Source organism: Dermacentor albipictus, chromosome 4 (assembly GCF_038994185.2).
Source record: "Dermacentor albipictus isolate Rhodes 1998 colony chromosome 4, USDA_Dalb.pri_finalv2, whole genome shotgun sequence".
Lineage (NCBI taxonomy): Eukaryota > Metazoa > Arthropoda > Arachnida > Ixodida > Ixodidae > Dermacentor > Dermacentor albipictus.
The window spans coordinates 151,918,621-151,943,074 of NC_091824.1; the positions used below are offsets into that span (position 1 = coordinate 151,918,621).

The 24,454-nt window shown below is 45.6% G+C and overlaps 1 protein-coding gene across 1 annotated transcript in view; it reads right to left on the reverse strand.

Annotated features, from left to right (window-relative positions):
- The window catches only part of LOC135909759 (aminopeptidase N-like), an 87,409-nt gene that overhangs the window by 11,629 nt on the left and 51,326 nt on the right, over nt 1–24,454 (reverse strand). The window contains exons 2-13 of the mRNA XM_065441826.2: nt 13,935–14,090; nt 13,331–13,433; nt 12,903–13,023; nt 11,817–11,971; nt 10,156–10,269; nt 8,305–8,439; nt 5,550–5,615; nt 5,364–5,429; nt 4,239–4,396; nt 3,458–3,549; nt 2,319–2,452; nt 1,305–1,360 (exon numbers count right to left, since the gene is read on the reverse strand). Of these exons, the coding sequence (XP_065297898.1) occupies nt 1,305–1,360; nt 2,319–2,452; nt 3,458–3,549; nt 4,239–4,396; nt 5,364–5,429; nt 5,550–5,615; nt 8,305–8,439; nt 10,156–10,269; nt 11,817–11,971; nt 12,903–13,023; nt 13,331–13,433; nt 13,935–14,090 (1,356 nt within the window). The remainder of the gene's footprint in view (nt 1–1,304; nt 1,361–2,318; nt 2,453–3,457; nt 3,550–4,238; nt 4,397–5,363; nt 5,430–5,549; nt 5,616–8,304; nt 8,440–10,155; nt 10,270–11,816; nt 11,972–12,902; nt 13,024–13,330; nt 13,434–13,934; nt 14,091–24,454) is intronic.

Genomic DNA, 24,454 nt, shown 5'->3' on the forward strand with positions numbered 1-24,454 from the left:
CTCGGCCTCCACAGAAAAGGCGATAATACGATACGGCACACACCCCGTTTCCTGTGTCGTCGGAACACGCGCTCCGCATGCTCAGCGTTACGGAGCGAATGCAAAGGTTTGCGCGGCCCGAACGTGTGCAAGGGAGAATGAGACGTCCCATTGTGCACACGAACTTGCAGTGGCTCGCGTACCGCTCACAATGTTCGGCGCGAGAGTTGTAGTCTCAAGAAAAGAAAACATGTTTGCGTGGGTCCGTGATTTCGGATTGTTATGGAGAGTGGCATTTAAGATATGTTCTCGTTAGAAACCATACATTTTGCCGAACTTATTTCTCTCAACACTTCTTTTTTGTTGTTTATGGTGGGTGAAAAAAAAATGAAGGCCGTTAGAAAGAGGTATAAACTCAGCTTTGACGTTCCATCTATTACTCACTAGGACTTCAATGAGCCAATAAGACAACTAATGTTAGATATATTATATGAGTGGCTCATCAGCATGCGATGCGCGATTTGACCAACTAAGCGCCTAGCAGCAACTATAGAGATGATCTACCGAGACCCCGGCACACGCTCTAATTTAGCACTGCAACAAGGCAACGCCAGCTCCTGTCAAAATTGATGTTATGAAGGGTCTAAAAGAGAACCAAGTCGTTTCGCACTGCTCCAAACTGCGGACGCGAACTCCACGTGAAAGACGGAACAATTAATGCGACAGCGATTTCAGTCACCAGAACTCGTGACCCACCTGCTGCACCTATTCACGCTATTTTTAGATGTGATAAAAAGCCGCCTACCATCGGCAATGCGCCTATATTGTTGCCGAGTCGTTCCCTACGCAATTCCAGTCTACAAGCAGCTGTTAGATTACCCAAAGACATTTAAGTTCAATTCAGTAACAGTACCTTCGCTTACACGTATTCACACCACATTTCCCTTGTCGCAGGAATTTTTCCAGGGCGACAAAAAGCGTCGCTGCTTCATTGCAACAATATTTGCTATATGCGCCCTCCTTTAGAGCTATTCCATGAACAGCACACCATAAAAATTTCAGACTCCGTTCTTTTTGTCAAACAACCAAGCATTGTCTAGCAAAAAACAACAACAACAACAACAACAACGTGGAGTTTTGGTTACGGTATGTATGCATAAGTGCACCATAAAAATTTCGCATTTGATGTCATAAGCCTAGACTTTCGGGTGATAAAATTCTGAAAGCGTGAAATTTGTTCCTACAACATTCTGAAGGATGTATTTGTCCCAAACTGACTACGTACGTAACTTGCAAGCAAAATAGAGTTGTAAGAAGCAACGAACCTTGCTAGATCCAAAATGTCGTCCAACAGTTGCGCCCTGTTAATGACGTGAATGTCCTGAAACGAAAAAGTAAAAAAAAATATTAGTGAGCTTCTTTTTTTTTTGCCATTTAGTAATCTAACGTGTTCGCACTGCCTGATTTCAGTTCGACGATTGCACGTGACAAAGTTAATTATAAGCCTGGTACTTCAATTGTAGTTAGCGACAATAATATTATAGTGTCCGAAGTTACATTACCAAATAATGTACTGTAAAAAAATGAAGCAAAAACGTGACACGCCTGGCTATGCCCAGAAATTTGGTATTTATTGTTCGTACATTTCACAAAACATATTATACTAACAAATATTTGAAATGAACACTTTTAATGACTGACAATCACGTGCCACACCGCGCTAACCTTAGAAAACAAAGTTTTTACCCCGGTTTTAAGAACGAATCCATAACACAGCGAAGCTGTGTATGGCTAGGTTCTGGTAGATCTCGTCAACGTGGACATAGACCAACAATTTTTCATCCGTGGGTCGATCCCGAAGTTAATGCAAAGCCGGACCCACCCACGGCGGAGGTGAAGGAGGCGTTAAGCACTTCCCGTACATGGGCCGGTCCCGAAGATAGTGCAATACCGGGGTGGCCCGTGGAGGAAGTGAAATTCGCCATTGAGGGGCCCACATTCGCAGCTTCGCTGGTCATCCTCCTTCACAGAGTGGAAGGCCACAAGTTTTTTTTTTTTCGAAAATGTGTCTTCCCAATACTAGCAAGGACGGAAATCATTTTCCCGCCTACGTCGTCTCCATTCAAGATGCCCCATTGCTCATGTCGGCGCTTTGTAATCATCTGGACTAAACATGTTCGTTGTTTAATAATTACCGATTTGTTTACACCTTTTAGGTTAACCACTCTTTTCAACAAAGCCTAAAAGGCCATAAAAGCAAAAGTTTTCTCGATACCGGGAAATGATCTAGTGTGAACGGCATGCTGCTGACGTCATCGCAGACAAACGAGCACACCTACCGTATGTCTTTCCATGAGCTGCTTAATCAGAAGCTTCCAGTTTTGTTCATCGTAGTTGACCTTGTAGAATCCCACTTGCTGAACGTTCGCAATGAACCACTCCGACTTCGATGTTGGCAGCTCCGTGATGACGGCTGCGTAAGATAAGAAGGCACGGAACAATTAGCTGGCACTCTCCAAAAAACTCCACAAGTGGACACCAAAGAGGAACGTTATCGTGAGCCAAACTTAGCGATCACACTTCTACTATAGCAAATGTACTTCACAAAACGACCTGGCGAAGCCACCATCAACTTCTCGCATTAATTGACATCGAGGCAGTTATTCGTTGGCACTTTTCTGCGCTGGATCCGCATACATATTTAGGAGAGAGAACCCAGCGTGCTGATCCCTTTAAATTGTTCTTGGTTGTGCGTAGTACCTAACAGTAGCACCTAACAGTAACGTATATAAAGGGACACTAAAGCGAAACAATAAAGCAGTTTACACTAATGAAGCATTGTTTGAGAACCCTGCAGGCAGTCATTTAAAAAAGATAGTTTGATTATTAGATGAGAAAATGAAGGTACAAGTATCAGTATTTGAATTTCGCGCTGAAACCCCAGCGCCGGTACGTCAGCGTGACGTCAGGGATTCCAAAGTATGTTTTCGCATTCGGGCCGCGTTGGCTGAATAAAGGTTCCCGAAACTTGCCACGTTTAATATTTGGTTCCTTTAGAACACATTGTAGTCAATCTGTACCGCTATATATAAGTAGTATAGGCCCTAGAAGATGCCATAAAAAGCCAAAACGTCACAGCCCCCAGGTGCGGAAACTTGAGTAGGCGTCGCCAGCCGTATTTCGTTCTTGCGCTTTTTCTGGCTTACCAGACGTCTTATCGTTGTAAGAGTAGTGTTTTTGGTGTTGTAGAACGGTAATTTACTGATGCAGAAGAAATCATTTTTCGCTTTAGTGTCCCTTTAAACACAGCCATAAATTCAAGCTTTTGCTTAGCTCACTGGCGTGCTATCAGATCATTCGTGTCTTTAACAGCGTGCAGCGTCGTCTTATTTCAATAAAGCGCGAGTGGGGAAGAAGCCGCCAGAGCAAAAGACGTTTCGCTGATGAGGAGGGTGGGGTGGCCTTTTTCAGAACTCACCTGTTTTGTTCGTAAACCACAGCTTGGGTTCTGTCGCATTCCAATTGGGACTTCTGGCGTCAGTGTAGGTGAGCGGTATTTTCCACAGCGTCCTGAGAAAAAACGAGGAGGTATTGCTGCTGATACCGCAAGAAGCTCGAATGATATTGCTGCATTGATTTCATAGAAATTAGTGATGCGCGAAAGATATCACTGTCTTTCTTTCTTTTAATTTATATTTTACTGGGCTACATGGCCATGTCATTGTGGCTTTCTTGGATGTCGGTGACATCGTGAAAACGAGGGCAGGCAATAGACAGATGCACGAGAAATTCCTGCATCCTCAATATTTGATTTCGTGTTCGCACTGTCTTGTGATAATCACCAGACGAACGGGCTTGTTACGCGCATATGCTGCAAAAGAAAGGTGTGCCTGATCAACTGAAGGCGCCTAAGTGAACGGCTACTATTTTGTCACTACTACTAACATTGATACTAACAGCTGCAATGTCCGCAACGATTTGCTGATAGGATTACCGTTGCAACATAAGCTGCTTGTTCCATGCGCAAGAACTAAAGAGAACCTGCAGTATGCAGGAATCCTAGCCCACTCAAGTCGATCTCAGACGTGCCAAGGAAAGCGGTGGCAGCTACGTTGAACAACGAAACTAAAAGTAACATTAGTATGAGAAAGTAGAGTGCGAAACGCTGTCACGTTCTTCGCCTAGTAAAATAAACGAAATACTCTGATTGTGCAATTTCAAAGAAAGTACGAATAAATAACGTGACGAAGTCAACTCACTGGTTGTCCGTGCTGCCGTCGACCAAGAAGCGCTGTTGCGAAATTTTTGCAGTGCCGCTCTCGTACGACCTCTCGACGGTGACGACCGGGTAGCCCGTCTGGAGAGTCCACGAATCCATTACAGCCTTCACGTCCACACGATTGCCTTCACTTTGAGCCTGCGTTCAACCGAACAAGCTTTTGAATAAAGGGTCCCTGCGGCAATGTTTCTAGGTGCATCGTTTTTAACAAGTGACCATGCAGGTCACTCGTGATTTTAACACGATAGCGTTAAAGGCCCCGTGTCGTAGAAAATCCGGCGTCAGCGTAAGCGTCGGCGGCGATGTTTGTATGAGAAAAATCATCCCGAACCACGCATCCCGATCCACGCAGGCCCACCGCGTAGCGCATATGCCTTGCTGAACTCATTGAATTTCTCAAAGTAGAATGCGTCAGGAAATTCGTAAAGTACGACTTACACAGGAGCTACGGACATGATAGCGTCGGAATGTAATTTGAATGTACGAGAAAACATAATTATGTTCCGCGGTAACTCAAACGCAAACCCATTTTCAAGCAGACATTTGAGGTTTGGCGCGGCTGTGCACTGCCTACGGGATCAGCCCACACAAGAGGCCGCGTTTCTACCAGAAAGCTCGCCTTCGTGCATAACATTCGCCGCCATCGTTTCCAGGAAAACACTACGGCTACATAGGCTGCAGTTGCCGGGAAGTGTGAGAAGCAGTGAAGAATCTGAGTATTATTGCGCTCGACTCTTAAAGGCGAAACTTAAGCGTCCTCCTCATTTTGTTTTACGATCCTACCCTTTTCACATCATCCGATATTTGAGAAGAAAAATTAAGCATGTGGAACACTTGAAGCCTTCTTCTGGTTCAAAGTACCACTTAACGAAGATTTGTTAACGCCACGTCCAGATGGCTGATGACAAGAGCCATGTAAGGACGCAATCAAGATAGCACCCATACATGGGCTATCTTGTTTAAGTTCCATCTACTCAATTGTTGTTACTTTCGTGCTTTATAAATGCGCAGCTTATCGTTATATTTTCCCCCACTGTTCTTCACTTAATTTTAAGGAACATTATATTGACACCTAGTTTTCCCGATTGTTCAGAGTAAATCTCACCATGGTGAGCTCCTTCCAAAGGTCGTCCTGGCGAGCGTTGTTGAAAGACCGTTTCTTCAGGTAGGTCTAGAAAAGAATGAGTAAACATTTAATAAACTCAAAACTATCTCACGTAGCGCGTGCTGACACGTAATATATAGACAAGCAAGTTTTATTGTAATTTGCACAAGTTTCATTAGATCTTACCGATACACCTTTCCTGAAGACTGGTTCCGTGAGGAAGAAATTCATCATACGAATTATAGATGCTCCCTGAAAAGAAAAGTAGAAGTTCGAGCGTTAGTTGAATTTAGATTAGGCAAGTTTTCACACAGCAAAAATCTGAGGTTGGGTGAGAGGGGAAAGGGGAGCACTATCTACCTCTGAATGATATGGCTGCATTATCGTGCTAGCACTGTCGTATGTCTATTCGCGGTGAACGCAGACACTTAGCTGTTCCCATATTTTCACGAATGCAGTCAACGTGATGGATAAAGGGTGAGTATGTAGCCTTCAAGAATAAACGATCTGCACTTTTTCTGCTCATTTGCTTCACACCCTGAAGAATAACACTAAGGGGAAAACAACAGCTGAATCGCGGTTGGGGTGACTTTAGACAGTACTAGAAACGACTCCGCACAAGATTATAAAACAATATGATTATTTAAGCTGAGCGCAAACAAACACCGAAGCGACCACAGTCGCAAAAATACGTTAAGAATATTCAAGAGGGTTGGAATTCTACGTTTAAAAATTAAGATGAGTCCAAAGTGCGAGCAAGTATGGAAGCTTGCAAATTCGAAGCGTACATGTGAGCCTCGTTATACAAAGCTGTTTAATATAATTAAATAAACAGGGAACAACTATCGACTGTTAAATTATAGCTAGGTAAAAGATACGCATGCAGACGCAGATATAGAACAGGAGATGACACATAAGTTCGTTGCCTTTCTCATTACCTTGCTTTCCTGCTGTGGAAAATTATTTCGCTTTTCGCAAGGCAGACTTCTTAGGGGCGCCAGAAACATCACCCTCTACCCAAAATACTCAAAAGTCTTCATTAGCTGATAGAATTACAATGAACTGACTGTGCTTCCGCAGTTTAAAAACGAATTATGACGAACATATAGGCCATTTACACGTCACAACTTCTAAAGACAAACGTAATTCTGCGTCTCCAACCATTAAAGAGACACTAAAGCCAAATATTAAGTCAAGTTTAAGTGACAGATTACTGCTCGATAATCTCTAAGGCGTCAATATTATCGCGAAAACAACCTTAATAATCGAGATATTGAGTTAAATGCAGTGCATGATTAGAGACTCCCACCGGACATTCAAGTACTAGCCCGATGACGAAAGCACTCCTCAGTTAAATTCTGTTGCTATTACTCAACCACTCGTCGCAAAAAAACATCCTTTTATTGTATTATATGACGAAATAAAATGCTGCTTGACAAGTTTTATTTCATTTTTAGCAAAAAGAACTCATTGAAATGACCGTGAGAACGACGCGGGCGGTCGAAAGGTTTCGTTTTCGCTCGCCTTCGCGCCACACACGCTTTTGCGTTTCAGTAGTTTGGTTATCGCGTAGTGCTGCACTAGCTTTGCTGGCTCGCCAAACTCGCACAAACTGCAAGTAGCAGAGCATTCAACTTCCATGTGATGTCATGGGATGCGCGAACTGTCTACGCCACTTGGCCATGAAGTGGCTTCAGTGGGGAATCCACCGCTCTGTCTTGGCTCGGTACCGCCGTCTGTCGGGCGCCGTTTTACACACCGAGGGCAGAAAAGGGTGGTGATCATAGAGTTTCTCACTATATTGCCTAGAGGGAAATCTGGCGCTGCTGTGCTATGGTATGCATGGGAATGCCAGTATATTGTGACTTCGGATTGGCATTGTTGTCGGAGATCCAGGCAAGCACCCTTCCGTCTGCCATAATGATTCATTTTCTACTAAAACAGCACGTAAAAAGCTGTTATAGCTTAATTATTACACAAAAACATGTTTTGTTAAGTTAGGAGAACTTGATATTGCATGTGCATTTATATGAAACGAAAAAAAGTATCAGCGGACCGCTGAAGTTGGAGCACAGATGACATGATTCGCGCTCGCTTTGGAACAATTTGTCATCTGTTCTTGCTTTTCTTCGTTTGGTTATGCATTGTAGGTCAGTAAACTTCACTGGAAGATGTAATATGGGTGAATGAACACCTTTTATGAAGATTTTACTTTAAGAACGCATTGTTTGTGTCGCCGTATCCACGTTTTAGACGAATCTTACGACACCAGCCAATACAAGCCTCGCAGACAGATATACCGTCATTCCCATGACGGCACGGCGCCCCTTAAGAAACTCCCATAGACGACTGCGGCGAATTTCCCTCTAGGTGTTATAGTGAGATGCTCTATGATGGTGATTGCATATGCAACGTCACCACTTCTCCGGTTGGGTGACGCGAGATTTGAATTTCGAAAAAGGTACTCGGGCCCTTCAGATGCACTTTTCTCGTAAACTAACTCTTGGCAGAAAACAAGCGTTGCGATATTTTCGGAATGGTATTTAAACGGTCCACGTCGACTACGTCATTGCCTTTAGTGTCCCTTTAGCGCCGAACATTAAAGAACTTTCCGCTCACGCGGTATGCACCTTTTTGCCTCTGCAGTAGCAGCGATGTGCCCAAAACCTAACGAAAACTTCGTCGTTCTTCGCCTGTCCTTCATAGTTCGCGCGTATTACGGCGTCGATCTGTCCTGGTGCGTTTCATGGTGCGTCTAATTTTCATGGCGCGTTTGCCACCAAAACCTTGTGGTGGCAGCCCGATGCACAGACAGCATCTGATAGTTGAGGCATAACGGCAACGGTAGATTTGTCACACAGATTTGTAACACTATGCTAAAGCTTTATGCTGCGCACGACGAAGTATGTGCGCACTAATGTGGGCGCTCGTTGAGACCCACCTTTCCGTAGGAGATCTTGTCAAAGTTTTCAATGATTTCGTCAGGGTTGTAGACTGGAACCGAAACAGGGTGCGACGACTTGAGGGAGTCAAGCTCCATGACTGGCTGCAGTTCGTCGGCGATGAACTGTTGCGCCTGTTATAGAAGAAAAACAACGAAAACAAACCCCCCAATAAGCACTCTCGGAACCATAGAGCACAGCAGAATCAGAGACCCCGTCTGTATTTAACTACCGTATATCCTCCTGAGACCAGAAAGCACGTCAGGGAGATAGCCGCATTTCAAGTTGGTTCTAATAGTTTGCTGGTATGGTACAAATGGGAGCAACCATTTTTCGTTTAAATATCGCGGTCAGCAACATCTCCATGCATGTGGACAAAGCCACGTCACAATGCATATGGACAAACTAACAGTCTCCTGATGTTTGCTGCCGTAAAAACCGCTATTCTTAGCATGAACATATAGGTGAAGATGTAACACGGTGTGGCATGTTGATGCTGCATTCCAGATTTATAGCAAGTAATATCGCAGAATTCAGAACGGGCTGCCCGAGTGTTTTCTGTCGTCTGTAATGACACAACGGTGTAGATCAAATTTCAATGTTCTCGAAAGGTGACGGCAACAGCATGACTGAACCATTTCTACACCGCAACGCCTGCACCTTACTGCGTATATCCAAGATAAATTTTACGTAATCGCTTCCGAGTCAATCTTGAAAAGGACAGAAAGTAACGCGCGATATATCCTACAAGAAGTTTTCGTAAGATATACGTCAGTTTTACCTATTTGGGCAAGAGCTAGGCGTTCTAAGCGTATTTACCGAGTCTACTTGTACTTGACTTCTTCCCAGCGACATTACATAGAAAATGAAGTATGTTATGGTCTATGTAATGGCACCCATAACTAATATTACTGAAATCAAATAAGGCGAGCCACACTCTGTACACCGGTTGACATTCGCAGGCTCAGCACTCGTTACAGGCGCACAAAAATATTTGCGCACATGCTGTCACGTGACGGACGCGTTTTCTAATCGAACAACGTGACAATAAGGCACGGAGTCAACGGTTCAGCAGTTGTGTGCAGCGCAGACGCCCTTTAACTACACTTCTTGTGTGACGAGTCTCCGTTTGTTGGCACCTGGCGTACAAGAAGGCGCAGAAATCGCAGTCCGAGTGCTCACTGTCCGCGAACGTAACAGCGATGGTCTCATTAGAACTATAGCCCCCGTGTTTCAATCAGTTTATGTTTAGTCTACACGGGAATTACTGGCGAAGAGAAGTTAAGGCTGGCTTTTGAAAACCAAAACGCATTTTGCCATTTCGCCGAATTGTTGTGTTAAGCTGCGTGTCTTCTGTTTTAAGCAGCACTTGTGTGCGAATTTATCTGCAGATTGTTCGGAGCTACTCAGATTCATTACATCTGCTTTTATCTTAGCTTGTGACGACATTTTCACGACACGAGTTCTCAAACTAGTCCTTCCGAAACCGGCACTTTGGCACCAATGAATGTTATTTTCTGCTTGGATTATTTTGGCTTCCCGTCTGCCAGAATCCTTCGTGAGCTTTCTGCAGTAAATCAGTTTACAGAATAAAGAACCGAAATGCAAATCGGATGTGCGATGCGATCATGTTATTCACAAGCTCCATGTATCACGAACCGAACCTTTTATGACACCGAATAATGACACGAGTGGCGCTTCGCCTATACGCTATGATCAGTATCGGACTATTGGGCACGGTGCACGAGAAAAATGCATAGAAAAGTAATTGTTGCTTCGCACAGGTTTGGGAAAGTGTAATAACGTGCTTCGTAGCCCTGGCTCTGATACACAATAGGAGCAATACTCACCATCTCCCAGTCCTTGTGTACGAAATCCACGCCCAGATACTCAACGTAGGTAGCGAAGCCTTCATTGAGCCACAGGTCGTCCCACCACTCCATGGTAACCAAGTTGCCAAACCACTAAAGCAAGAATGGACAAAGTCATGGACGCGCTTAGCGAATTCTTGGACATCTGATGGGCATGCAAATGAAGCAAGTTGTACACATCATAGCTTGACAATGTTCAGTTGTGACTATGTTGGTACATGTTACGTAGCGACGTACAAAGACGACAGAAAGAATGAAATGATACAGAGACGGCGCTAGCGCCGTGTCAGTAGCACTTCTTTACTTCCGTTTCTTTTTTTTTTTGCCGTAAAGCACTTCATTTGTACCAATGGCACACTAACAGTATAGCAGCCTTAGTCAAAGGCGTGAGTGAATTAAGAAAGTTACTGTTAAAGATGATACACATACACGTTGATAGAAGCAGCGTCTGCGTGTCTCATTGCGATAGAAATTATAGGGACACTCCAGAGGGATTTTCGCCGTCGCGTAATGTTCCGTACATTGCTTTGATATGCTAGGTAGGTGCTATAGTATTTAAACGCCAAAGTTACTCCTACCAGGTTTCCTGGTATTAACCTAATTATTCTTCAGAATTACTGACAATAGCAACGCGCAAAGAACAGTCTAAAATTTCATTCGCAGCCCATGCCTTTTATCCTAAATCTTCGAACTCAGACAATTCAAAATTACCTTTACCTTTATTTACCTTTATTCAATTCAAAATTACGAAAGTGTATTAAGGTTCGCAATCTGACAGTGATGTAGTTTTACTGACGCCGGTACGGGTGCTCTCTACGGGCAGTGCAATGGAACTGGAAAGTTCTAGCACCGGTGTGCTAATACTCTCAAGGGCATCACAAATCTTGGCACTTCAACCATTTTGCCGACTGCAAATTCACTGAACAGGCCTGGCCAGGTTAGCCGAGTGAATTCTTTAAGCGCACTAGAAATTGCACGGACACGCACACGCCGTTGTCGTGCTGTCCCGCTGATGCTGTATACGCGGATCGCGCACGAAGGATTAGATGGTCTCAAGATACGCGGATTGTGTTCGAGTGCAAAAAAATACAAGGCGAAGCAGAAGTGCCGGCAACGCTACTCTCAATCGCCTATGCGGCAGAGCAAGGACAGCGTTCTTAATTCCTTATGCTGCCGGCATGAGTGTTGTGCGCACTCACAGTATAAGCACACTAGCGTTCGTGATGAGCTGAAGCGGCGCAGCCAGGGGAGGAGGGAGGAGGAGCATGACCCCCCACGCGCTAATACTCCCCTCCCCCCCCCCCCCCCCCTAAAAGATATATCTGCGTTAGTGTAGGCGTTTTGATTTGGCCACCTCGACAGGCGGAAGCAGTGCCATTAGTAGCGATTACGCGTGTTCGCACAGTCTTATTGCCTTCAGCACTTAGAAAAGTGTAGCTTGCTTTGAAATTGAGGCCAACAGGGGCATATAAATACCAAGAAACAAATCCACAAGAACGTCTGAAGCCAGAGGCACGAAGATCAGACAAATCCATGTGCTCCATTATTAGTATGGTGGCTGAGCGATTTCAGTGCTGTATACGCTGTTCCCTCTAGTATGATTCTGACACCACCTATACAAGTGTTTTGAAGTTGCGTACCTGATGTGCGAGCTCGTGCGAGACGACGACGGCGACGCGCTGCTTGTTCCCGGCCGACGACTCGTTCGGGTTGAAGAGCAGCGCCGTCTCTCGGAAGGTAACCAGTCCCCAATTCTCCATGGCGCCAGCGTTAAAGTCTGGCAGTGCGACCATGTCTGTGATCGCAACATAAAAAGGGCTATCACTGCCATCGGTAAGCACGTGTGCTGCATTCAAGTCACTTAGTTTGCACGTGCACACTCACTAACTCGAAACATTCCGGCAAGAGTAAAAAGCTACTAAGTTGGTTTCAGTGCATATCGTAAGAGCACACTTATAGAAAAATGTAATAACGTGCTTCGTAGCACGTTATTATATAGCACGTGTCGTATACAGCACGTGTCGTATATAGCACGTGTCGTATATAGCACGTGCCGTAGCACGTGTCGAAAGATCGTAACTATGACTGCTTGCACAACTTATGGCTGGAACTATTCGAGTATCATATTCTGTATACGATGACGACGTCAGGGGGAAAGGCTACAATATCCGACCAGAGATTAGGATCAAAAACACCGCGTAATTGAACTGTCATCTCGAGAATTACCGAAGGATGGTCTTGATAGTGACGAATAACATTTTTATGATATCTGGAAAGCACACATCTTGCGAAGGTACTCTTGCAAAATATCTCTCTTTCAGAGACCAAAGCACTAAATAACCTGAAGCACTTCATTCAGTTAGGAGTTCTGAGCCTGCCTGACCATTTATTTAGTTGTAAGCCCAATCGTATGCAAGCTTTTCACCACAAGCGCGCAACCTTAACACGAGATGCCGCGGTGTCATAAATCGAAGATAGTGAACCGACACAGCTGATACAACAGATTATGACAGTTCTGTAGCGTAACACACGGCATCACTACAGACGTTTTAAACCGAAAGCTTAAGTTGTATTGACATTATAGTCCCTCCTCCTTAGTCAATGATCTTCAAATGATCCGTGGCTCTCGTGCTACTAAAAAATAAATATTACTTTTGATGCGGCGGGGACAGATGATAAAACTTCGATCGTATGCCTCAACAGCTTTTGCATAGCCTACTACTCACCAGTCTTTGGGAGTGGATACTTTTCCGAAAAGTAGTTCTCGTAGAATTCTAGGATTTTTGGTCCAATTGATAGCGAATATTCCACGGCTGAGATGGCATTCGGCCGGGCCCACACCCTGAACTGGAAGATAAAAAAGCCTGAAGTGAGCAATGTGAATGTGCAAAGAAAACTGACACTTCGCAGACAATTAGGAGTGGGTAGCACCTCCACGACGTGGTTAAAGTATCACCCCACTAAGCTTCCCAGAGGCGTACCTTGGCAGTAGAAAATTGTACCTGGTTACAGGTAATCAGTTCTACATTTCATCTTGATATTGTCTACTTAAGTACAGAGCCATGTGTTGATGTACTGTACGTGTCCACACTCACGCACGCACCGTATAGCACACACAAAGCGAGGCATATGAATAAATCAAACCACGACTCACCTTCGTGTCACCCCGCGACTCGAAGTCACTCACTACGAAAGCCAGCAAGTAAGTAGACATGCGTACAGTAGTCTGGAAAGCATCCGCCTGCAGTCCGCCAGGCCTGCGAGAAAAGTATGCATGGTCGTGCAATGTCAGACAGGTCAGCGCATCCGCACAACATCGCGCAGTTCGCGCAAAAGTGAATTATTCACACATTGTTGTTTGTTTGTTTGTTTGTTTGCTTGCTTGCTTGCTTGCTTGCTTGCGTGTTTGTTTGTTTGTTTGGTTATTTGTTTCTTGGCTTGCTTGCTTGCTTGCTTGCGTGTTTGTATTGAGGGTTTGAATCGGTATTAAGGTCCTAAAATGACAGTTATGGGCACGGCTAGACACGTGTGTACAAGCCGCCGATGTTCCAGCCTGGTGTTTTCCAAACAAATTCTAAATGTATAGTATCTATGAGACAATTTCGTGCAAGAGTACATGGTTCTGAAGGGGAGCTTGTGCACGAAAACTCAAGCGCTATCCCTATGTATAATGTCGTCCACGTTCAGACCCGGCTCCTTAGGCCATACATCATTTAAAGAGATAGCGATATACAGAGGGAGATGATAAGGCGTCTCACCTGTTCGTCGTCGAGCCGATGGGCATGTTGGAGAGTGCCTTCATGCCGGCCGGCCGCACGATGGTGACGGCGAAGGTGGCTTTCATGGCCGGCTCGTCGAAGCACGGGAACGCCCGACGGGCGTCCGTTGCCTGGAACTGCGTCGCCGCCAGCCACCTGCGTAGAATGACGTGCACCGAAATGAAGCGACGTACTACGTGCGGTAATGATGTGGCGATAGAGCATTGCCACAAAAGAAAAAAATTAAGGTTCAACTCGAGGCGAGCAATCGCCGCCAAGAGTGCGTGATTGCGGTTTTGGTTGCTGGGATGGTTGCAGCCCTTACTGTTAACTCTTACATTGTATACGGAGGTACATGGGTCACTAATTCTGACCCTTCTTTTTTTATTCGATGTTTGTATTTGGCTGAGGAAACAAACTTACGAAATGAGAAAACAGATAAATGGCAGTTGTCCACAAAACAGAAGTACAATGCTCATAAATCACGAAATATTGCGTTGGAGATGTTTCGGAATTCATCGCGATTGAATTTAAGAGCACGGTACAGGATGACTTTGCGGGCGGAGCATCTATCAAACAATTTACTTGGAACAGAAATAATACTTGATGAGAAAAGAAAGCACGATGTAAGGAACCTAAATGAGACGACGCACTCGTACCTTGTGCCAACCCTACGCACACCCGGACACACACAGCTGACCATCGACACTTGCACTTCGCTCCTCAAGGAGCCAGGGCGTGTGTCGAGTGAGCTCCTGAACAACACTTCGCAGTGTGGTGAATGCAGTTTAAATCATGAATACAGGACCTCAAGGAGGTGCGACATAATGCTAACGCATTTCCTCGAATTTACTGCTAAATCGCCACTGTGTATATTTTCTTTAACGTAGGACTGACTTTGGCGGATGTGTGTCCTTCTCTAATATACGGCGTACCAGGCGGTGGTCGTACTGCGAGTGCGTGCTTGCGCGAACTGTCGTTGATCTCGAAGTTTCTCCGCCGTTATATAGGATGCTGACCAACAGAAAAGCCTGCGCTCGCGCAGTATAGTTAAAAATATATAGCGACTGTACTAACGTGCAGGCAAATAACCTATAACAGGGGGAGCTCGCAACATTGGCGCGATGAGAGTCACCGTTGGTCCTTCTTCTTGGTTGACCATTGACCCTGGCGATAAAACGCGTAAGCCGACGACATATTCTGTAGCCCTTCCTCCCACGGACGGCAACGCGCTGTGTAAACAACTGTCACAATTGGCCGGTCTCTCTTCAGAGCTGGGCCGATATCCTGCCACTACACACGTGGCCGAAAATTCCTATGGATAGTGCTCGACCTGCACTGTATGTGGGGAAGGACTCGGACTGTGACCGCGACGTGTAATATGGATGGTGCACTGTTAAAGGAAACACCGAATTCGTTTTAACTAGAACGCATGATAAACTTCTTAGGAAGAAAGTGCTTGATGTGACGCATTAGGTAGCAAAATATCAGGAAAACATTATCCCTGATGCCGAAGTGTCAATGTAGGGCTGTAACCAGGCCCAAAATGCTAGTCTGGTGCTCCGTTTAACAATTAACCGCACTGCTCATACTCAATATACAAGTCGTGAAGAAACTAGTTTTTGTATTCCCTTTAGCAATTACATTAGGAACTATGACGTACTTGTTCAGGGACTCTATACTTACTATACCCAGCGAAATGCCGAATTTCTCTTTACGCAACCGTTGAGGCGACTAAAAATAAGATTTGTTGCATTTGTCCCAGCGAAGAGCGACGGTTCTTGCAACAGACAATACAATGAAACATCGTGTGAAACACCATTATGAGCCCGAAAACAGAGAAAATATCTCATTTTTTCCTTGCTTAGAGCAGTGTGCGCACCTTGATTACAGCGAAGGTTTCTTTTCTCCATCCCCCAACATTGCGGGTGCTCACTGTAGCTGTGCTGCCGAGTAGGCAACTTGGGGCACTGGTCGTGACCCTGAACATGTGCCTGAATAAAGAGTTCGGGCTACGGTGCACGCGCCGCTGAGTTCGAATAGAAAACTTACTGCTCGTTTCTGTCTAGCCGAGAAAACATCTTAAGCCGCCCGGCATGTGCGACAGTGCATGTGCTACTGAATATGTGCCCTTTCTTGCCAATCTCCCAGAAGTGGTATATGCTACTGTGGCATAAATGATATAGAAACCTTAAATGTATTTCGATGTGCACCGTACTAGTCTATGCATAGGCCTCTCAACGAGATTTTCCCCTCGAGAATCCTCATTCATCGCCTTCGTCCCCGTGGTGCGGACATCGAACAGCTATACAGGCGACTAGGCTGTACTCGTGTCATCCACTACTGCTGCTACCTCGCTAACTCATACAAGCTTTGCATGATTTATATTCGGACAACGCGTTGCATCTGCGTTTTATTTTATTTTATATTTATTTTTTCCCTCAAAAATGCGTTCTAACGAGGAGTTCATGCGCCCTGTAACAAAACTGTGCAGCAGCGAAGCTGCTCCCATGCACGCACATTCGCTCTCATGACTCCCTTTACCATGGCTCTGCACAACATCCTGCCCCCTCTTTTCCTATGTTTCGAGTTTCAACACAGAACTTGCAGTTGCAACACGATGTTTCACTAAATAACCTAGAATTATGCTCTTAAACACGACTTTGAGGGACACCTATAGCAGATTTGAAGCTATAACGTATCCGAATATGTCACTGCAGTAGCCTATCACCAGTGGCTTATTAACCGCAAAGTACGATGTTGAACTTGGATTTGTTGCTTAGTGCCTATGGTTTTGGGCTGCTAAGCACGACGTCGTGGGACCGAATCCCGGCCAAGGTGGTCGCATTTTGATGGGGGGCGAAATGCGAAAACACCCGTGTACTTTAGGTGCACGTTATAAAGTACCCCAGGGGGTCCAAATTTCCTGAGACCCACACTGCGGCGTGCCTGATAATCAGATCGTTGTTTTGGCTCGTAGAGACCCATAATTTAATTTAATTTTGAACTCGGATTTGTACTTGTGCACTCTTTTTGTGCTTTAAGTACAACAGCTTATGGGCATATCATCTCTTCAGTCGTCGCTCGCGCTCTCCAAGGGGCTTCCGAGACTTCCTATTTCCTGAACAGACTCGTGTTTACTTTTTCTCTCTTTTTTTTCCGGCATATTATTCAGGCTCAATAAGCTACACGTCACTTACGAAGATATATTCATCCCGTCTTTAGAATGTCCATAGACATTTCTGCATGAGAATTGTAGACTGCCGGAAGTCTGCCAATAGCTTTGTAAGCTTACACTTGTCGATTGTTGTATAGGTATATGTAGTCACAATTGGCTTTGATATCTTCGGACTGCAAAATAAACAGAAAATAAATTTCTTCACAGCGCCGTTGCTAGTCTATTGTTTTTTTATGGATCAAATAACCACTTTGGCGTAGTAGTTCTGCGGAAACCCGCAAAGTGGAGAGAAGTAATGAATAAAGAGAAAATCAGACATCCACCCGATCGTAGCAATTGCTACAAAGGAAACCCATACGGGTTCCTCGAAAGAAAAGCCTCATAGGCTCATCCACAACATATGACAATAAATGCCCGCTATGCGGGGAACACGCAACGCTGTACCACGTTACATGGGCCTGTCAAAAGCCAAAGGTAGCGCCAGCACACAACACACCAACACCGGAGCAGTGGGAGGCTGCGCTGTCCTGCTCGAAGCCTGAAAAGCAGCTCAACCTGATCGACAGAGCTAGCAAGATGGCAAAGGCCACAGGGGCCCTGGACTGAGGGCTCCACCTTCGCTGGGATACCTCCTTTGTGAAAATAAAGTTTTTCATTCATTCATTCATTCATTCATTCATTCATTCATTCATTCATTCATTCATTCATTCATTCATTCATTCATTCATTAGGCATCGGACCATGTCCTTATGAAGTATAGACAGTTTAAATTAGTCCTCCTGCGTATACAGGTTCCACTAACTCCACGCGCGATAAGGTTGCGAATAGTTCAGATCATCTTTTAAGCCATTCCAAGATCAAGGTAGAAATTTCATTTTCTTGATTCAAAGGGATATTCGCTTTAGAACACAACTTTATGTAACGGCGAAGTCGGGCAGCGACGCAACTGTTTACAGCTCAGAGAGGAGAAAACGGAACAAAACAGCGAAATAAAAGGAAATAAAAGCGGGAGCGCACGTTTTCGCGCTCGCTTCCGAACTGCGCGCGAGCATCAAGCATTCACGAGGCTCGACCATCATCGCACGCCTTTCGAGAGTGCTGAATACTTCCACGCCGAGCGCTCATGAGTGTTGGCCACGTTTGCTCATTCATTTGAGTGCGCGGATAAGGGAGATGCGGTGCTGCTACGCGCTCTCGCCGTCATCAATGCGCTAGCAAGGGGCGCGGCCAACGGAGCGGCGGGCCACAAGGGTGCGCCCGCGCTGCTCTCTTATTTAAGCGAGCCGAGAGCTTCGAAAAGCTTCACGGCCGCGCGATGTGCGACCAGCCAGAGGGTATGGAAGTTAGAGCCGGGTATTCTAACTTAATGAATTGGTTTCACCGTAAGCGAGAAATATTGTCTGCTTCCCTTTTTTCTTATTTACGTTTTTTTTGAGCGTTTGAAGGTAAACTAGATGTTTCTAGCATCTTTTCTTAATTGTCTATGCACCAGGTCGCTTTTATTGCGTATCAAACTTCTGAGCTGACGATGAAAACCAAAAAAGGTCACTATTTAAAGGCATTTTGACCTTTTAAACTTTCCATTGTAAATGGTGGTTATATTGCAATTTAAAAACCTTTTACAGCTGCTGGATACTGTCGCTTTGCTTATTTTTGACGTTATTTAAACCATACTAGTGTCCAAATTTAACGCAACCCTGCCGCCGCGTGAAAGGAAAAGCAAGTTCCAGAATGCGCCGCGCTCTACTGGAGTTGACAGATTGCTCTCACGAAAAGAACAGCAACGTTCTAGGCCACTTCAACATATGATGCTGGCCAAAACTTGGCAGCATACCCCGTGATGAGTCTTTGCTATACATGTCCATGTTTGAACAAGTCACTACGTCTAGTTCTTGATTTCATTTTTTCACGAGAGCAGACGGGGGCAAGCAGATTACCGGTTTCAGATATCGGTGTACTTGTCAAACAACAGGCTTCTTAAATCTGGCATTCATACAGTCTTTCATCATGAAGTTGCATTATCGAGATCCGTGAGAACTTCACAGATATAAGGTGGCAGTGCTCAACCCTCAGGGAATGCGAGCACGTGTCACACAAGACTTGTCGCGTTCAGGGAGTGCTCCTGGCAAGGGCGAGTCGAGGAAGCTTGGCGCCTGCCATCTTAGATGTCATTGTTTTACAAGGAACATTAGAAAGGACAATATCGGGATTACAGTGTCTGCAGAAACTACCGATATTAAGGTTTATTTATTCATCGTGGCAAATATTTGGGAGAGAAATCGGTTGTTCTATAATTCCAACATCGGTGAATTCGACTTTGCTTTTAATTCAAGATGGCTCGAAGACACAGAACGTATATTTGTGTTTAAACTGTTAATGTTATGTAGAACTTCGAATGACATGAAGCAGCTTTGCATTCCTCGAGAAGGTCAAACTAAGAGAAGTCGATTTTCTTTTTATAACGGTGCGCGCGTCCAGTTCTTCCAGATCACGAACGACATGCGCGTTATCAGTGTTACTTGTGAGCAGTTACTTACCAGTGTTACTTATCAAAATTACTTGTCATGAATGTAGCGAGCACAGTGTTCTCAAGAAAGGATACGCAAGTAAGACTGACTATTGTTTGAGGAAAGATACGGCCTAAAAGATACTTGCATGATTACAGCGATGTTCGAGCGCTCGAGCGATACTTGTACGAAACTATGGCGAATGCGGAAGTAGCGTCTGCAATAGTGCACAACCCTACTTGAACAGCGGCCAAAAAGCCTCTCCCCTTCAGCCAAACTTGTTCGCAAAGCGCCGTCAGCCAGAAGAATGTCGTCAGTATATTTTCCTCAACGCTTAGGCGATATTAGATTGGCCGCGATGGTAATGAGACCTCAGCAAATAGCAATTGCGCAGCAGATGCGGGACTAAAGCGGCAGATGAATTGAAGAACCGCACGCTACTGACGGTGAACGAACACACGCCAAATAATTTTTTAGAAGTCTCAAAGAAATGCTGAGCCCTTGAAACCAGTACGCTCAATATTTTGCGCAGTCTCACCGCGCGCAAAAAGGGCACCGATCACATTACCTCAGGCCAGAAGCTGGGCCACTGTAATACAAGGACGACGTGCATGTGATGCAAAAGGTGTACATGCGGAATTTCAGGGTGTTACACTGATTAGTTTCATGTCGCTGTAGAAGCTTATCTATCTGCATAGGTTCTTTAACTAGAAATGAGAAAAAAAAAGAAAGGGTAAACAAATTATTAACTACACAGTTTGATTTTTTTTTTTGAGCATGACATGAATGTAAATGGCAGAGTAAATGTCGGGGGTTAGTATGTGGCTTCGTTGTTTCATGTGTTGTTGCTCTGAGCAAGTATTCAGTGATGGATTTGGTGAAGGATATATACGCAGAGTTCTCTTGCTTAAAATAATAAGAAAAAAAAACGCTGTTGAAAGTCAGCGCAGTGCACGTGTGAGCAACGTGACTGCAACGTGACAATGGTGAGCAACGTGACCGATACGCCGGCAGGCAAGACAGATTGGCCGATTTTCTGCGGTTCGCGACTCGGCTGGATTTCGGTAACGTGCAGGATACCGCGGGCCAGTCGATGCGCCTGGAGCATGAGACAGCTGTGAAGCAGCAACGGCACATACAGAATGAACTTCAAGATTAGCCAGCTCTTCGTGGACTATTGTCTGCACAAATAATGCTGTAGGCAAGTTGTTCGGTTCACTGGGGCGGGAAGAAATGGCTGCACGAGCCATGGCTTCAAGGTCTCGCTGTACTATCCGTGTCAGTTCACCTGTTTATGATGGTCGCTACACTCCTAGCCTGTCGTCACAAGAGGATGTCGCAGCTCTGTTCGGCAGACGTGCGAACGGCGTTGCAACGCGGCGCCTCCTCGCCTGCTCAAAGTGTTGACACTCTTTTATGATGTCCTGTACTGTTTCACAATTTTTTCACATGATCATGATGAAAGCATCGTCAGCGATCCACTTCAGTACATGTCCAAGCTTGTCTGCCTCAGCCATATCACTGTCGGCCTTACGGCACAGAGCCAGCACGGCCGGTATATAAGAGGCGTATGATTCTGTGGACGTCTGGGCGCGGGTCACTGGTTGTTTCTCAGCGGTGCCCTTCCATGCGGCGGAAAGGCCGAATAAGTCCCTCAGCTTCTGTTTGTCCCAGTCGTTAAAGCTATTCCTCGTGGTTTTCATACCACACCTTCGCCGTGCCTTGTAGATAGAAGACCAAGTTAGCCAACGTAATCGTCGGGCCCCATCTGTTGTGGGCACTTACATGCTCAGACGTTGCGACCCAGTCTTCAAGGTCGAGGTGGTCGGTGCCGCGTAACGTTCCTGGATCCCGCGGCTGAGCCAACACAACCGTCGGGGTTATAGGCGTTGATGTGGGCCGAGCCATTTCGGGTCCTGCTTCGTCCGTCATGTTGTCCAGTCCGAGGTGACGACCACTGCGGAGCTCCGTTGTTGTTTCAGGTGTGTATATATCCCAGCACCTCTAATGAATTTGTTGCGTTGCAGAAGTACAATGTAAATATGTAATTATAATAGCGACAAAAGAGACAATGATGCATAAACAAGATAACTGTCGAGACCGATTCCACCTCTGCACATCAAATCTTGTTCTGACTGGTGCGATTCTTGGCGTACGCCGTAGTGACCACGTTCGTCCGCCGTGGTGGCGTAGTGGCTTTGGTGTTGCGCTGCTAAGCCCGATGTTGCGGGATCGAATCCCAGCCGCGGCGGCATCATTTCGATGGAGGCGAAATGCAAAAACATCTGTGTGCCGTGCATTGGGTGCCCATTAAAGAACCCCAGGTAGCCAAAATTAACCCGGATTCTTCCACTACGGCGTACCTTATAATCATATCATGGTTTTAGTTATAACGTTTGCTGTTAACCCCGACGCACACAACAATGCGCAGAGCGCGTTATCCTCAACTATATAGAGCTTACTACAGCCCGGCTCATACACACTTTCACTGAGTATCAGTCTGGCTGATACTCAGTGAAATATTACTATTATTATTAAAAATATTAAAATTATTATTATTAAAAAATATTACTGCTATCGTTATTACAGCGTTATCGTGAGTTCTCAAGAGTTCTCATATCTATAGCTCTGCTCTCTTTCTAACGAAGTCTCAACAATATTTATTGGCAAAACAATAACCTGTCTACAACCGACGCCATGAGAATCTATGACAAATTCACCGGTGTTACGCATTTGTTTCTTTTCTAGCTTACGAAGAGTTCGCTGACAGACTGGCATACATTTCGCATTCCTAAAGCGTAATTACCAACATACAGGTTAACTTGATGTTATTATATAGTGCTTTTTTCTTTTTAATGTAGCGGTACCGTGCGGATCGCTCTATGTTACCTCGCAAGAGATAATACGTGCCTTGCAGTCCCTGCTGTAGTACCTGCATATGCGCGACGGCAGCACCAACTCCGCGCTTCGGCATACGCTTTCTAATCACGCAGCGCGCGTGTTTTGTACCAATGCGGCAAGCCTTGCCGGTAAGCCCAAGCCTCCAACGAGCGCACGGAAGAGATGGGGAGCATTCATACACACGCGGAGGCCCCGATACAACACAAGACATTGAAAAGGCGCGGCGTGACTTTGAAATTAGAAGCGGACGCTGCCAGAGCTCAAGATCGTGCCTCCTAAGGAGTTATAATTAGCACTCATTGATTGGTCAAGAACTGTGCTCCTGCGGAGGCACCGGCCACGGTCCCTCTCCCCGAGAAATTCCCCCAACGCCGCTTCAGCGAGCGCGAGCTTGACTGATCTGGCGGTATGGCGTTTGTGCACTGCGACATTGCGAGACTCGATTGTATACGACTGTGCGACGCGGAGGATCTTGCGCGCGGCGAGACCATCTTTGCGTTCACATTGCTACGATTCAGGAGGAGGTCCCATTGCAGTCTTTGACTCCGGGACCTCCTCCTGAATATTAACAACTTGTAATCATTCTAATGATCTCAATAAAAACCGATTCTGATTCGATTCTGATTTGTATAGTTTTAAATGAAATTTGAAATGGATCGCTAATCGAAAATAATCCCAATCTGGCTATTCTTTCCGGCAGAAATATGTATAAAGATGAATTCACACTGGCTCACTACACTTGTAACCCTTCAATCTTTTCGTCAGTGTTTGAATTTCATTTGTAGCGCGTATCTGTGGTACTGACTGTGCGTTGAACGCATGATCACAGAATGCGGCTAACAGCGCGGAAGTCCACCGTGCAGTCCACCGTGCAGAGCCACATCGCACAGCAGGTATGCGTTCAGGCGGCAACGACGCTCTACACGCAGCTTCCATTATTGCCGTAGCACGCCTTTCAAGCTCAAGCTGCTACGTCCACACTTGTGCGCGCACTTTTCACCGAACATCACAATTGATCACGGTCCACGCATTGTCCTTTTTATCCTTTGTCCTCGAAGACCCGCGCAACTTTCCTAATCTGAGACACAAGTCAAAATAACAATGGCACTGTGCGTCGTTCTCTAGTACTTTTCCGTTACACCCAGATATAGTTCCTAGCGCGTTTCTAAAGCATCGCAACCTTTGAATGCCTCGAAGACTCGGGAATTAAAAAGAGAAGGAAAAACGCGATCCAGATCGCGACAGCACGCAGTAAGTTTAACCACGATGCGCTCCACTCCACGCTGCTTCGACAGAGTATACCACACAACGGTACAGATAAAGAAATATACGCCTGCTTTTCTCTAGTTTAATTTTAAGGGAATGGGGCTGTGACGCGTTGAAAAACGCCTGACAAAATAGAATAAAAAATTGCTCGAGGGATGGAAGGATCTTGGGCAGTCCGCAGATAAACAAGTGTCGACCTCAAGTAAGCACCGTCTATATATAAATAAACAGGCAAAAAGAAACAAACCGTCCATCTTCATGAATCGAGTTTCGCTGAATCTCCTTTCTCTTCCAACTTTGTGTGTCTGCGTGCGCGCGTTTACCTCCATTCAGTCCCCGAGTCTGCGCTGTTCTTTCTACGCCGTCCTAATGAAACATGCCGAGGCTCAATTTATTACGCCGAGACTCTTTCTCGGCCTCCTCCACACCGTCCGGCTTACACCCCGCCCTCTTCCTCGCTTCCTCGGTTCTACAGTGAGAACACCAGGCTCCGACGAGAGAAAGTCCCAGTGTCGCACCGGCAAGCTTTCTTCGCGCCATCGTTGCGAGGGGCTATACGGCGCTTTGTTGAGATATAGAGAGTGCGGCAATTAATTTGAATTATTCGCGCTCCCTTTGCGCCCTGCAGCTCCCACGGGTTCGGCCGAGTGCTTTGCCGCATATACCGA